This window comes from Oenanthe melanoleuca, chromosome 14 (assembly GCF_029582105.1).
Source record: "Oenanthe melanoleuca isolate GR-GAL-2019-014 chromosome 14, OMel1.0, whole genome shotgun sequence".
Classification (NCBI taxonomy): Eukaryota; Metazoa; Chordata; class Aves; order Passeriformes; family Muscicapidae; genus Oenanthe; species Oenanthe melanoleuca.
The window spans coordinates 6,954,462-6,968,314 of record NC_079348.1 but is presented as its reverse complement, the minus strand read 5'-3'; the positions used below and the strand labels follow the sequence as shown (position 1 = coordinate 6,968,314).

Sequence of the window (13,853 nt, the reverse complement as noted above, 5' to 3'; positions counted from 1 at the left end):
GAGCACCAGCTTAGGAACCCCAGAGAAGTGGCATTGCCCAAAACCGAACCAGTTTGACAGAGTGGTGCACTCTGTTCTACACGTGGAGATCCACTTTGATTGTTTAAATCTGGGGAAGGGGGTATAGCTGGAAAGATGAGTTTTCCCTCCCTGTAGCCACATATTAGCATTAAACAGCCCTGCCCCAGCTTGTTTATGCTGCACTGATCATGTGCCTGGCTCAAAGTCGGATACATTCAGGGAGGCTCCTGGCCTGGATCTGTTGGGAAAGGTGTGGAGCTGCTGCTGCCCTGACAGGGCAGAATCACACAAAAACCACTGGGTCAGAAATGTGCAGTGCTGTGGGAACAGGGGGGCTGTGGGAGTGGGGGATTTGAGAGCAGGGACTGTGGGAGTGAGGGGTTGCTGGAGCAGGGGGCTGTTCCCTCCAGGGGCTTCACCACATCATCCTCTGCAGCCCCACAGTTACACTCATGAGGGAAAGATCCCTCTAACCCCAAATTCTTCCTCCAACAGGGGCCAGAGTGGGTGCAAAGGGAAGCGTGTAAGAGCAGGACAAGCAAATTGCTTTTCCCATGTGTGCTGCTCCAGCCACGGGTGATCCAACTCCCCAAAATGAGCATGGCTTCCCAGGTTTGTGATCCGTGATGGGATTCTCTTCTCTCACAGCAACCGTGCCAACTCCATCATGGGCTGGGTTCTTCCACACATCCCTGCCCTCCACCGTGGGCTGCCAAGCCCGGGCACAGAGCACGGCACCGAGCCCCATATGGGCAGAGCCTCGGGCAAGCTGAGTGTCACTGCTTTCTGGCATTGGGCAGCAGGTTTGGATGCCAGTGCAAATAGGAAATGACCACAGGTGCATTTGCCTTTCCCCATTTAGCCCCGAGGGTAAATAGACCCGGAGCAGGGGCTACACTGGAGTGCCACCAAACCTGGCTGCGCCTCCCCAAGCTGTGGCTCAGGAAGGGACAGTTGGCAAAGCCGAGTTACAGGCAGTGAAGGAGAGAAGAGGCTTTTGAATCTGTTTGCGACACAAATTAATGATTAACGCCACGCTCTGCCAGAACGAAACAACCCCCGGGGCAGGCAGGATGCCAGAGGCTGAGCACGGAGCATGGCACGCTGCTTGCAGCGCGGGGCTGAGGCGTGCTGGCAGGTGGGGAGCACCCGGGGGCTCGCTCTGGGACAGCCCAGCTGGCTGGGCGAGGGGGCAGCAGGACAGGGGCTGCTCCGTTCTGGGGCTGCTCCGTTCTGGGGCTGCCGCGTTCAGGCACCGCACATCCCGGAGCTGCGGTGCCGCTCGGGGCGGTGCTCCACAGCCCGAGCCCTGCGGAGCCGCACCAGCCTGCCCGGCCGGCTCGGCGGCCAGAGCCCAACCATCCCGGGGCCGGTTTGTTTTCTGTCTCATCCTGCGGTTTCCTCCAAGCCTGCGCTCGGGAAAACGTCTCAGCGACTCCGGAGCGCCCACGTGGCCGGTCCGCCATCCCCGCAGGACTGACATGATGTAATCGCGGGCCCTGAGCCGTGATGCAGAATCACTCCACTCAGGGCAGCCGCGCTTATTGGCTGCGTGGCCCTGGTCCTACGGGCGGGGTTTTCCCTGCTCCGTAACCCTGCGCACCCCCGGGAGCCCCACCCCGCGTGGAATCCACCGCCCCCAAAGCCGGCCCACGGAGCTGCTTCGTCCTTCCCCCCAGTGCGTGCAGGACGCTGCTGTTCGCTGGGGTGTCCTCCCGAGCCCGCAGTAGGGACAGCATCACTGCTCCTGGAGTCCTCGGACTATGGGGATCGGGGAAGGAGCCTGGCAAAATCCAGCTTTGCACACAGCTTGTGCAGAAATTAAGCTGTGTTTACGTGTGTTATTTCCCCCTTCCATGTTTATGTGTGATTTTCCACTTCTGTGTTTGTGTGGTTTTTTCCCTCTATATCCCTCAGGGAAGGCTGTGCCCCGGATCTTGCATGGGTTATTAAAGGTCTGTGACCCCCATGCTTGCACAATGCTGCTCTAAATCCATGGGGGCCATCGGCACATCCGTGTCCCCAGTCCTGGAAACCTGTCCTCTCCCTAGCACAGGGACTGCACCGAGGAAAGGGAAACACCACCACCACCGAGCCTGGCTTCTCCCCAGTGACCCAAATAAAAACAGGGAGAAGCACATGGTTCCCTGCATGTCCCGTGGCAGGTCATGGATCTCCTGCTCGTGTGGTCACTGTTCCCTCGGTGGTGTTTGCTCTGGCTGAGGGATGTCCGAGCGGCTGATGCTGCCCCATGATGCTGCCCCAACTGCTGGCGCACAGCTGAGCCAGGATTCCCTGGGCTCATCCCCAGCTCGGCCACTGGTCAACGTCCCCAGATTGAGGAGGACGGAATGGGGTGAGAGTGCAGAGGGGATGAGCAGGGCTGTGCACCCCCAGCTCTGTGTGGAGCTCAGTGAGCCCTGGGGTGCTCTGTGCCACACACGGGGTCCCTGTAGTGCAGAGCGGTGCCTGCTGTGCCACCATGAGGGAGCCAGTCAGGCCAAAGAGAAGCTTCTAAGGTGCAGCCAGGTTTAATGAATTCCCAGGTAGCCTCAGATTGTGCTTGGTGGCACAGGAGAGAGCAAACTTCCAGAGAGCTGATGTTGCAGCACATTTTCTTGTCCTAAATGAATCCTAGCAGCAGGACAGACCATGGAGCTCTGCAGGGCACATGGGATGGCATTTTCCTGGCACTGAGACCTACCACGCTTGGGCAGCAGCCACAGCACTGATCCCAAAGGCACCAGCATTTTTCCTGGATCCCACAACTGATGGCCCCCAGGAGGGTGCATGAGCTCAGCTGAGGCTTACAGGGCTGCATTGATGTGTCCCTAACCAGGGGGGTGACAAATTTCCCCAGTGGCCCAGCCTTACTCTGGCACGAGGACTCCACGAGTGCAGAGGCTCCTGCAGCCACGGCCACCACCTGCCCACGCCGGCCCTCCCACCTGCTCCCTGCATGCCCTGTCGGGGACTGGGGGGGCTCAATGCCCAGCCCAGGTGTTTAGAGCCCAGCCCAGTCCTTAGGTGCCTGTCGTTGGGGTTTGGTGCCTGTCCCCAACTGTCCCTAGGAGTGAATGACGTCCCCAGGCTTCAGTGACAGTGACAGGGATCGATGACTTTCCAGGGCTCAGTGTATGTTCCCAGGGCTCGGTGCCCATCCCCTGGGGTCAGTAACATCCCACGAGGCCGGTGACATCCCCAGGGGTTGATGCCCATCCCCTGGGGCCAGTGCCATCCCCAGGGGTCGGTGACATCCCCAGAGGACGCTATCCTGCTCAGGGGTCGCAGCCTGCGCTTCTCCCTGCCCAGCCCCCTGCCCGGTGCCGGGGGTCCCTGTGCGCTGTCGCGGGGTCCCCGCTCGGTGCCGCCGGGTTGTCCCGGTGCTGCGGGGCGGCGCGGGAGGCGGCGCGGGGCGGGACGCGGCGGCGGACCCGCCTCCATCCATTCCCCCCGCCCTTCCCGCCGGTGGCAGCTCCGGGCACGGTTCTCGGGAGCAACTTGGCGGCTCGTCCCCGTGGTGCCTGTGCCCGGGCCAGCGCGGCCATGGCGGGCGGGCGGCCCCGCCACCCCTAGAGCCGCCCGAGCTGCCGGAGCCACCGAGAGCCACGGGAGCCACCGGAGCCGCCGGGATGAGCGCTCTCGCATTCGACGACTCGGCCCTGGAGGGGCTGGCACCGTCCCTCGGCCTCTCCGGGGCCAGCGACATCGACACGGCCCTGCTCAGCGACATCGATGGTGCGTCCCGGCGGGGACGGGACGGGGCACGGCCGGGGCTCGGGGCACGGCGGGACCGGGCTGGGGGTGTAAGCGGGGCTCGCTGCACGGCGGGGCTCTGGGCTCGGTGCAGCCCTGGGGCTCGGTACATAACCGGGACCGGGTCCGGGCTGGGGGAAAAGCGGGCTCGGTGCACGGCCGGGGGCTGGGCACGGTGCATGGTCGGGACATGGCTGGGGGCATGACCGGGGCTTGGGGTATAACCGGGACCGGGTTGGGGCTGTAACCAGGCTTGGTGCAATGTCAGGACCGGGCTGGAGGCATAACCGGGTCTCGGTGCGTGGCCGGTACCGGCCTGGGGGTGTAACCGGGGCTCGGTGAATGGTCGGGCGCGCTCGGTGCATGGCCATGGCCGGGGGGTCCAGCCTCGGTGCACGGTCAGGGAACTCGGTACCGAGATTTGGTCGGGGCAGCGGCATCGGTGCACAACCGGGACTCTGTGCATGGCCGGCGGGCCGGGCTCTGTGCCGGGCCCGGCGTGGGGAGGGGGGACACCGAGCTGCTGGAGCGCGGGGTCGGTGCAGAACCGCGCTGGCTCCGTTACCGGGGGCCGCTCCATAGCGGGGGGCTCAGGTGGGGGAACACAGGACACCGGGACCCCCGGGCTGGAGGCGCCGCTACCGGGACAGCCCCGACGTTCCCCCCCCGTTCCCGGTCACAGCATCGTGTCGCCGGTAGCCCCGCCCCTCCATGACGTCACCGGCGGGGTTACTCTCGGTCGTTCCCTCCAGGACTCCTGGGTTCTCCCAACGCGTCCAACCCGCGTGTGCTCAGAGAGACGGGGCCGCTCTGCTCCAGCCCCGGGACTGGCACCCGCCTCCCCCCCGGTCTGGGGTCCCTGAGATGGGAAAGCTCCAAAGGGACCCATTCCCGGAGCGAACCCACTTCCCAAAGGGACACCTTCCTCAAGGGGACTCACTCCCCACCACCACACCACCACGTGCGCAGAGTTCAGTGTTTCCAAGGCTTTAGCAAAAAATTGCGGGTCCCAAAAAATTGAGGATCTCAAAAAATTGGGGATTCCAGCTCTCGGGAAGCCCCGCACCCGCCTTGCCACGTGCTCCACCAGCTCTGTGGATGCGCGCCACCCGGCACAGCCGGTGGAACACGCGGTGAGGCGGGCACGGCACTTGAACCTTCCAGGACCTGCCCCACTCTGTGGTCCGTGGTGGTCTCTCCTCCGAGATCTGGGGTGGAGATGGCATCCCAGGACTGCAGGTTCATCCCAGTGGCAGTCGGGGTGGATCAAAGCAGATCCAGGTGCCACCTGCTTTTCTTGGCGAGGTTTTGGCGTGGGCAGGGAAGCAGGAGCTGTGCCAGGGCTGAGTGGTGCCGTATGGGATGAGGTTTTACCAGTGTGGGGTTTTGCCATGCTCCTTTGTATCACAGCCAGCTGGGCCACCTTGTACCACACAGTTCCCCAAAGCGGGTTTGTCGCCGGTCCCCAGTTGGCCGCGGCGTGTCCCTCATCCCTGCACCAGCCCTAGGGTGATGTGGGATGTGTGCCCAGGGATGTGGGTGCCCTGAGCCTGCTGAGACCCGCCAGGACCCACAGACGAGTGGGTCTGTCCCACAGGTTCCCACGGTGGGCGTGGGGATGGCGCTGGTGGGTGCCCATGGCCAGGGTGGCAGTGGCTGCCACAGGAAAGAAACACCTGGAAGGTTCCAGGAGGGTGGGACAGCCGTGCCCAGTGTCCACCTCCAAGCAGGGGGGGACAGGAGGGAGCACCCCCTCTTTGCACACCTAGACTTTGCACCACGAGGGAGCCTTGAGTGGGGGAGTGGAAGGGGCGGGCTGGGAGCCCCCCAGACGGACACCCACCTGCACAGGGCAGGATGCCGAGGGCTGGGTGTTTTTTTGGGATGTAACAGTGCTGTGTGCACACGCCCATCGTTGTGGGGTTACTCCTGGGCAATGAGGGGGGTCACAGCGGGCTGGGAGGGGGGCAAAGGGGTTAACGGAGTGTGACCCCGAGTAACCGCGGGTGGCTGGCGGCGGGTGGCCGAGAGTAACCCGGTGCCGGGCTCACCTTGGCCGCCGGGGGCTGTCCGGGGGCGGCAGGCGGCGATTGGCGGAGTCGCATCACCCCATCGCCGGCCGCGCTCCAGCCTTGGCGCGGGCAGCGCGGGGAGGGCGCCGGGGAGGAGGCGAGAACATGGCTTTAAAATATCCCGGGGCTTCTTCGCTGCCGGCCACGGGGCTGAGCGGGGGCTGCAGCCTCCTCCTGGGGACCCCCCCGCTCCCACCGGTATGGAGTGCACCTTTGAAGGTACCCCCGCCTCGCCAGCCTCCTCCTCCTCGTCTGCCGGGTCATCGCCGGAGTGCTGCCCCCCGAGCGGAGGGCGGTGTCCGGGGGCTGTGTGGCTCGGTGGGGACATCCCGGGGGTGGGTGCTTTAGGGGGTGCCCCGGGGGTCTGTGCGTGCAGATGCGGGGTACCGGAGTGTGGGGTATCCTGGGGGTTGTGCCGGGGGGATACCGGGATGGGAGCATCCCTGCGTGGTGGGAGCATCCCAGGACACCTCAGTGGAGGCATCGCAGAGACCCCGATGTGTCTGTGGGGGCACCCCAGGGCGCCCAGGTCCCATCGAGTGGGACAGAACCCCGCTCAGGCTGTTTTAGCCCTGTGCTTGCCCAGCTGCCCTCCTGAGCACACCTGGCACTGGGGTCTGGCACACCCCGGGGGTGCCACCCCGCTGTCCCAATCTGAGCACCCCCTCCCCTTGGTACAGGGGCTGGTTTGGGGATTGTCGGGATTCCCAGTACAGAATAAATGAATGAATGAGCTGGCACAAGCCCCCCTCAATATCGGAGACACGCTGAGATGTGCCCTGCCACTCCCAGACCAGGCTGAATAACACTGCTGTAGCCAGGTCTCGTTTTGAGCGTCGTGCCTCAGTTTCCCCAACGTCAGGATGGGTGGGAGGCTGAGTGGAACAGGGCACAGCAGGTTCACGGGCTCTCAGGGAATTTTGCCTCCGGGTTATGGGGATCTGCCCCCTAAATGCTGCACTGTGGGCAGGGCAGCACGGGGCCGGGCGCACGTTGGGAGGCGCGGCACAGTGGCTGACGGCACGGGGCGTGTGTTTTTTACAGACATGCTGCAGCTGATCAACACGCCGGACAGTGACTTCTCGGGGTTGTTCGACTCACCATTCAGTGCCCCGGACAGCGCCGTGCCCCCGGGGCTCCCCTCCTCGCCGGGCACCCTCAACACCTTCCTGGGTCCCAGCAAGCCTCCCCCCGCCGTCCCCACCGGCAGCGCCTACGGGGGGCCCCCCGGGATGGCCACCTTCACCCCGCCGCCCCCGGCCCCGCTCCTGCCAGCCCCACCCCTGGGAGTCAAGGAGGAGCCGTCCGTGGTGCCCAGCAGCCAGCCCCAGCCCCAGCCCCAGCCCGGCGTCATGCTGGCCCCCAGCTTCGTCCCTGCGTCCCCCAGCCCCTTCAGCCCCCAGCCCTTGGTGGGCTACCAGAACCAGCACAGCTTCTCTGGTGAGGATTTGGAGGTGCAGGGGGGATTTGGGCTCCCAGGGTAATGGTCTGGCTGGAGGGGGGATGTGTCCTTGCAGGATGGGGTTGTGTGGGGTGGGCTGGTGCCAGGGGCTCTCTTAACACTGTCCTCTGCTCCATGCCCAGCTGTGCAGCCTGGCAGTACGGGGCAGACCCTGCCCAGCCCTTTGCCTGCCCCACAACCCAGCCAGCCGGTGACGCTGCCTGGCCCCGTGCAGAGTGTTGCCCCCCAGCAGCTCCTGGCTCCTGCCACCCCCACCACCCAGTCTGTGTCACCACAGATCCAGCCGGTGCCGGTAAGCCCAGGGCCAGGGCTGGAGGATCCTGATGATCCCCACAGCCCCACTGACCCCCACTGCCCCTCAGGTTCTCCTGCAGCCCCATTTCATCAAGGCTGACTCCCTGCTGCTGACGGCCGTCAAGACAGACGCCAGCAGCGCCAAGACTTCCACCATCGCCTCCCTGGCCACCAGTGCCAGCGGCTCGGCCGCCCCGCTCCAGGTGCCGGTAGGTGCCACCGCTGGGCGCTGCCGGGTGGGGAGAGGCTTCTGCACCGTCACTGACCCCTCCCTGCCCCCCTGCAGGCCCTGGTGAGCGGAGGGACCATCCTGGCCACGGTGCCGCTGGTGGTGGACGCAGAGAAGCTGCCCATCAACCGGCTGGCGCCCAGCGGGAAGCCGGCGCTGGTGCAGAGCCGCGGCGAGAAGCGCACGGCCCACAACGCCATCGAGAAGCGCTACCGCTCCTCCATCAACGACAAGATCGTGGAGCTCAAGGACCTGGTGGTGGGCACCGAGGCCAAGGTGGGAGCAGGGGGCGGTGGGGCAGGGCTGGGCAGTGGGGGGAATTTTTCCGGAATTTGGGCTGAACCGTCCCTGCCCGATGTCAGCTCAACAAGTCGGCGATCCTGAGGAAGGCTATCGAGTACATCCGCTTCCTGCAGCAGAGCAACCAGAAGCTGAAGCAGGAGAACCTTGCCCTGAAGATGGCCATGCAGAAGAACCGTGAGTGGAAGGGCAGCTCTTGGGGTGGGGGGCTCAGCTTGTGCCCCCAGCAGCCATCAGCTTACCTGCCTCCTGCAGAGCCTGCAAAGGACCTGGGGACCCACTGCAGCCGGGGGGCCAAGGCAGAGGCCCCCATGGAGGTGGTGAAGGCGGAGGTGATGGAGATGCTGACACCACCGCCCTCCGACGTGGGCTCACCATCCCACAGCAGCCCACTCTCGCTCAGCGGTGGCAGCAGCAACAGCAGCAGCGACTCAGAGCCTGACAGCCCCCTCTGTGCCCCTGGCAAGGTGAGGGAGGGCTGGGGAGCATCTCCCTGCCCTGAGAGGGGCCAGGGATCTGCTGCTTCATGTAGGAGGTGCCAATGGCAAAGTGTATCAGATGGGAAAAGAGCTGAGAGCCGTGGTCTTGTTCTCTGAGGCTGATCATTATATGATCTGAGGCTGGGTGTGGAGGCAGTTTTGTTCTACCCTAAAATGTGTTCTGTGCTCCATGCCTATATGCTGAAATCCATGCCCCTGTATTCCAGCCTGTGCCTTATCACCATGCCCTGTACCCCATGCCCTATATCCCATACTCGTCCCCCATCACCACACCCTATATTCCCTGCCGTGTACCCCATGCTCTGGATGCTGTGCCCTATATCTCATGCCCTATATCCCATGTCTGTGCCCACCAACCCACGTCCATGCCCGTGTCCCAGGCTCACAGCAGCTCTGCCCATGCAGGTGAAGCAGGAGCACCCGCCACCCTCGCCCAGCAGCCAGGGAATGCTGGACCGCTCCCGCATGGCTCTCTGCACCTTTGTCTTCCTCTGCCTCTCTTTCAACCCCCTGGCCTCCCTCCTGCGGGGTTCTGGCTCCCCAGCCCCTCTGGAGAGCCAGGACACCACTGGCACCGGCAGGAGCATCATGGCTGAGTCTGGCACTTTGGGTAAGCTCTGGGGTGGGGGACATTGGGATGGAGATTGTTGGGATGGGTGTGGGATGGAGGCTGTCAGGGTGGGTGTTGAAGTGAAGACCATCAAGGTGCAGGATTTTGGGGTGGGTGTATGGCAGGGGCTCCCTGGCTCAAGGCTGTTGGGGTTGCTGTGAGGCAGGCTGTTGGGATGGGGGTGTCAGAGTGATGACCATCACAGTGGAGGTGCCCATGGTAGGCATGGGGTGAAGGCCATCAGGAGGGGGGTCTTGGAGTAAGTCTGAGATAGGAGACAGTTGCGGTGGACATGGGGCAGAGGCCATTGTGTGGATGCTGCTGGGATAGGCACAGGGGGAAGGCCACCAGAATGGACATCCTGGGGTGTGTGTGAAGCAGAGACCATTGGGGTGGAATCTGTTGGGGTGGACACGATTGGGTGGAGGCTCTTTGGTGGACATGGGGTGAAGGCCTCTGGATGGAGTGGGCACAGGGCAGCACTGCTGGGGCACTGCTGACCCCATCCCTGCACAGAGGACCCATGGGGGTGGACACAGTGGCTGTGGCCCACACTGGCCTTCTGGGCACTGAACGTGGCGCTGGTGCTGGGCGCGGTGGTGCGACTCTTTGTCTGCGGGGAGCCCGTCACTCGCCCCCACTCCGAGCCCTCCATCCTCTTTTGGCGGCACCGGCGGCAGGCCGACCTCGACCTCGACAGGGTAAGTCCCACTTACCAACGTCCCCTGCCCTCATCCCTGTCCCCTTGCCCTGCCCACACTGACCCGTCTCTCCGGGCACAGGGAGACTTCGCGCAGGGAGCCCAGCACCTGCGGACGGCGCTGGGGGCTCTGGGGCGGCCGCTGCCCGCGTCCCACGGGGACCTGGCCTGCAGCCTGCTCTGGACGCTGCTGCGCCACCTGCTCCAGCGCCTCTGGGTGGGTCGCTGGCTGGCTGCCCGCGCCGGGGGGCTGCGCCCGGACCCCCCGCCCCCCGCCCACGTCCGCCAGAGCGCCCGCGACGCTGCCATGGCTTATCACCGCCTGCACCAGCTCCACCTCGCCGGTACGGCCCCGCACCGTGGGGGCTGAGGGACAGGACCCCTGTGCCCTGCATGTCCCCACAAACCCGTGCCTGAGCCTGCTGTCCCATTCCTACAGGGAAGCAGGCTGGGGGACATCTGCTGGCCATCAACCTGGCGCTGAGCGCTGTCAACCTGGCTGAGTGCGCCGGTGATGCCATCTCCGTGGCAGCGCTGGCTGAGATCTACGTGGCGGCTGCCCTGCGGATCAAGGCCAGCCTGCACCGCTGCTTCCACTTCCTGGCGGTGAGTGTGGGCCACTGGGGTGTCCCCTGTGTCCCCTGGGGCTGGGCTCTCAGGTCCTTCCTGACTCCCTGCTCTCCCCGCAGCGCCCCTTCCTCTGCAGCGCCCGGCGTGTGGCCCTGTCCCACGGTGGGGCTGTGCCCCCTGCCATGCAGTGGCTCTGTCACCCCTTGGGACACCGCTTCTTTGTTGATGGGGACTGGGCAGTCAAGGGTGTCCCCAGGGAAACCATCTACAGCTCTGCCGGCAACCCAGGTGACCTCAAGCTCCCAAACCCCTCACCCCCCGTTTTGGGGTGTGGTGTATCTGCTGACCTCAAGCCCCCAAACCCTTCTCCCCCCGTTTTGGGTGTGCTGTACCTGCTGACCCCATCTCTGTGTCCCAGTGGACCCGCTGGCACAGGTGACCCAGCTCTTCCGTGAGCACCTCCTGGAGAAGGCGCTGTGCTGCGTGGCCATGCCTGAGCCCGGCCGTCCCGCTGCCCAGGGAGAGGGGTGAGTACTGGGGTGGGCACCTTCTCCCCATGCCTGGCATGGGGCCAGTCCCCTCACAGCCCCTTTCCACAGGAGGTTCTCTGATGCCCTCGAGTACCTCCAGCTGCTCAATGGCTGCTCAGATGTCAGTGGCACACCTGGCCCCGTGCCCTCCATCACCTCTGGCTTGGCAGCTGTCACAGGTGAGGCTGGTGTGTCTCCCATGGGGGTCACTTCATGTGGGGGGGCCATAGAAGTGTAAACACCCTGCTCCTGTGTCCCTCCCCCCCCGCAGGCACTGACCCTGTGTCCAAGTGGTGGGCATCCTTCATTGGCATCGTTATCCACTGGCTGCAGGGGGATGAGGAAGGGGCTGAGCGCCTCTACCCGCTGGTGGAGACCATGCCTCGGGCACTGCAGAGCTCTGAGTGAGTGCTGGGGACATCAGGGACAGGGGTGGCACCTCATTGCATGTCCCCCTCCAACTTGGACTGGCACAGCCTCTCTGAACACACTTGGAGCACCTGGTGTGTGTTGAGGAAGGGCACAGCCATGCACAATCATGGGTCTGAAGTGACCATGTCCCCTCCACCTTGCAGGAAGCCCCTTCCCCGTGCTGCCCTGCACTCTTTCCGAGCTGTCCGTGCCTTGCTGAGCAAACAGGATGGGAGCCAGGCCACCCTGAGCCACTGTGAGAAGGCCAGCAGCTGCCTGCGGGAGAGCCTGGAGCTGGGCAGCCCCCCCAAGGGCACCATCGACAAGGTGAGCCGGGCTGGGGAGGGACGAGGTGGCCGTGAGCCCCCCCAGCCCCGGCGGGAGGTGCCCCCGACCCTCGCGGGGGTGCATTGTAGTTGCATTGCATGTGTCAGACTGGGAGTGCAATGCCCCTGCCATGCAGCCCGGCGGGGGTCCCGCGCAGCAGCGCCTGCCCGCAGCGACCTCGTCGCGCCCCGTCCGTCTGTCCCACCCCCGCTCACCCCGACGCCCTTGTCCCTGCAGGCGGTGCAGCTCCTGCTCTGTGACCTGCTCCTGGTCACCCGCACCAACCTGTGGCAGCAGCAGATGGGGGCCAGCCAGCAGCGCAGCTGCCTCTACCAGGCGTCCGCCCTGGAGCTCCGCGGCTTCCAGCAGGACCTGAGCAGCCTGCGGCGCCTGGCGCAGACCCTGCGCCCCGCCATGCGCCGGGTGAGCCCCCCTCCTGGCACCTGCTGCCTGCCCAGGTGCCCTGCACCTGGCTGTGCTCACTGTGCCTCCCAATCCAGGTGTTCCTGCATGAAGCCACCGCCAGGCTGATGGCCCGGGCCAGCCCCACGCGCACCCACCAGCTGCTGGACCGCAGCCTGCGGAGGAGAGGGGTGCAGGGCAGCAAAACAGGTGGGCACGGGGTGGGAGATGGGGTGGGGCACCTCAATCCTCACCTGCAGCACCCCAGCAGCCTTGGGTGGTGGGATATGTGGTGGGACAGGGGTGGGACACATTGCACCCACGGTGCCCCAGCACGTTGGGTGGTGGGATGTGGGGTGGGATACTTTGGCACCACCTTGGAGGATGGGAAATGGGGTGATCTACACCACAAGTCTTGGATGTTGGGATATGGGGTGAGATACAGGGTGGGAGACCCGTTTCCCACCTGGAACATCAGAGATGGTGGGTCATCAGGTGGGGCACCCCAAGAGCTGGGACACATGAGCTCCCAGCCCCTCCACTGATGGTGGCACCAGCTCCAGGCTGGGCGAATAACCCCATCCCTGTGCTGATCCCCCCAAGATTTATTCAGTGGGGCGCCCTCAGTGCTGAGCTTGGCTCTGTCCCCTGCAGCTGGCGAGCCTGAAAGCCACCCCAGCCCACGGGAGCACGCCGAGGCGCTGCTGCTGGCCTGCTGCTACCTCCCCCCCAGCTTCCTGGCGGGCCCGGGCCAGCGCGTGGGGATGCTGGCCGAGGCTGCCCGCACGCTGGACAAGCTGGGCGACCGCCGGACGCTGCACGACTGCCAGCAGATGATCATCAAGCTGGGCAGCGGCACCACCGTCACGTCGGGATAGGTGGGGAAGGGGCCACCAGCCCCCTGCCACCCCCCGTGGGTGCGGGTTGTGGGGCGTGCCTCAGTTTCCCCGCAGCAGGGTGATGTTAGGGAGCGGTTTTGGAGGTGAAGGGGTGGGTGGGGAGGGGTCGGTGGTGCCTGGGTGGGTGCGGGGTGGAGGTCGCAGCCACATTTGGGGTACCCTGGGTGGGCTCCCCCTCCCCAGCCCCCGGCCGTGCCCGTGTCCCCAGCCCGCGTGGGGCGTGGGGACCTCTAGTGACACTGTCGCAGTATTGCAGGGCACCGGCACGCGCGGCAGCGACCCCCGGTGCCACCCGGACCCCCCCAGTGCCACCTGCATCCCCCCCGGTGTCACCTGTACCCCTCATTGCCCACGCTGTGGCCTCTCCTGGGGTCTCTGCCCGGCCCCCCGTGGGTCCCACTGCTGCAGGACCCCTTGGGTTTGGGGTTTGCTTTTTGGGGTGGGGCACCATGGCAGCGGGGAAGTGTTCCCTCCCCAAGCATGGGGGACTCCCACCTTATTCCCTTCTCCCCAGCACTGATCCCCCCATTCAGAGCTGCCACCACCCCGGAGCATGGACAGGCTTTGGGAGAAGGGATGGCAGGGTGGCACAGGGCTCCTGGGGGGCTGGTGGGGGCCCCTGTGTCCTTGCTTCACCTCCTCTTGTACATAGACCCCCTCCTCTTGCTTCCCCCCACTTCCCTTTTCCCTTTTTAAACGGTATTTTCATAGTTGGAGAGTTTTGTACAGACAATTAAAGCGGATTATTTATACTGGTGTGTGCTGGATTG

General features: G+C 64.9%; 1 protein-coding gene across 1 annotated transcript; it reads left to right on the top strand.

Annotated features, from left to right (window-relative positions):
- Positions 1-3,345: 3,345 nt before the first annotated feature.
- On the top strand, positions 3,346-13,835 carry SREBF1 (sterol regulatory element binding transcription factor 1). Its single transcript, XM_056503063.1, has 19 exons — positions 3,346-3,759; positions 6,894-7,289; positions 7,434-7,603; positions 7,674-7,814; positions 7,892-8,110; positions 8,197-8,311; positions 8,390-8,601; positions 9,040-9,244; positions 9,761-9,945; positions 10,027-10,288; positions 10,384-10,550; positions 10,634-10,802; positions 10,933-11,041; positions 11,114-11,223; positions 11,316-11,448; positions 11,620-11,782; positions 12,020-12,205; positions 12,283-12,394; positions 12,839-13,835. Exons 1-19 carry the CDS (start codon positions 3,654-3,656, stop codon positions 13,060-13,062), a joined length of 3,384 nt encoding a protein of 1,127 aa, XP_056359038.1. The 5' UTR covers positions 3,346-3,653; the 3' UTR covers positions 13,063-13,835.
- Positions 13,836-13,853: the final 18 nt, after the last annotated feature.

Bases quoted from the DNA above. Each gene is read 5' to 3' on its own strand.
- SREBF1 (XM_056503063.1), top strand. From the start codon at position 3,654: ATGAGCGCTCTCGCATTCGACGACTCGGCCCTGGAGGGGCTGGCACCG. The intron at 7,815-7,891 runs GTAGGTGCCACC...GCCCCCCTGCAG, and splicing joins CCGCCCCGCTCCAGGTGCCG to GCCCTGGTGAGCGGAGGGAC. The intron at 11,042-11,113 runs GTGAGTACTGGG...CCCTTTCCACAG, and splicing joins CCCGCTGCCCAGGGAGAGGG to GAGGTTCTCTGATGCCCTCG.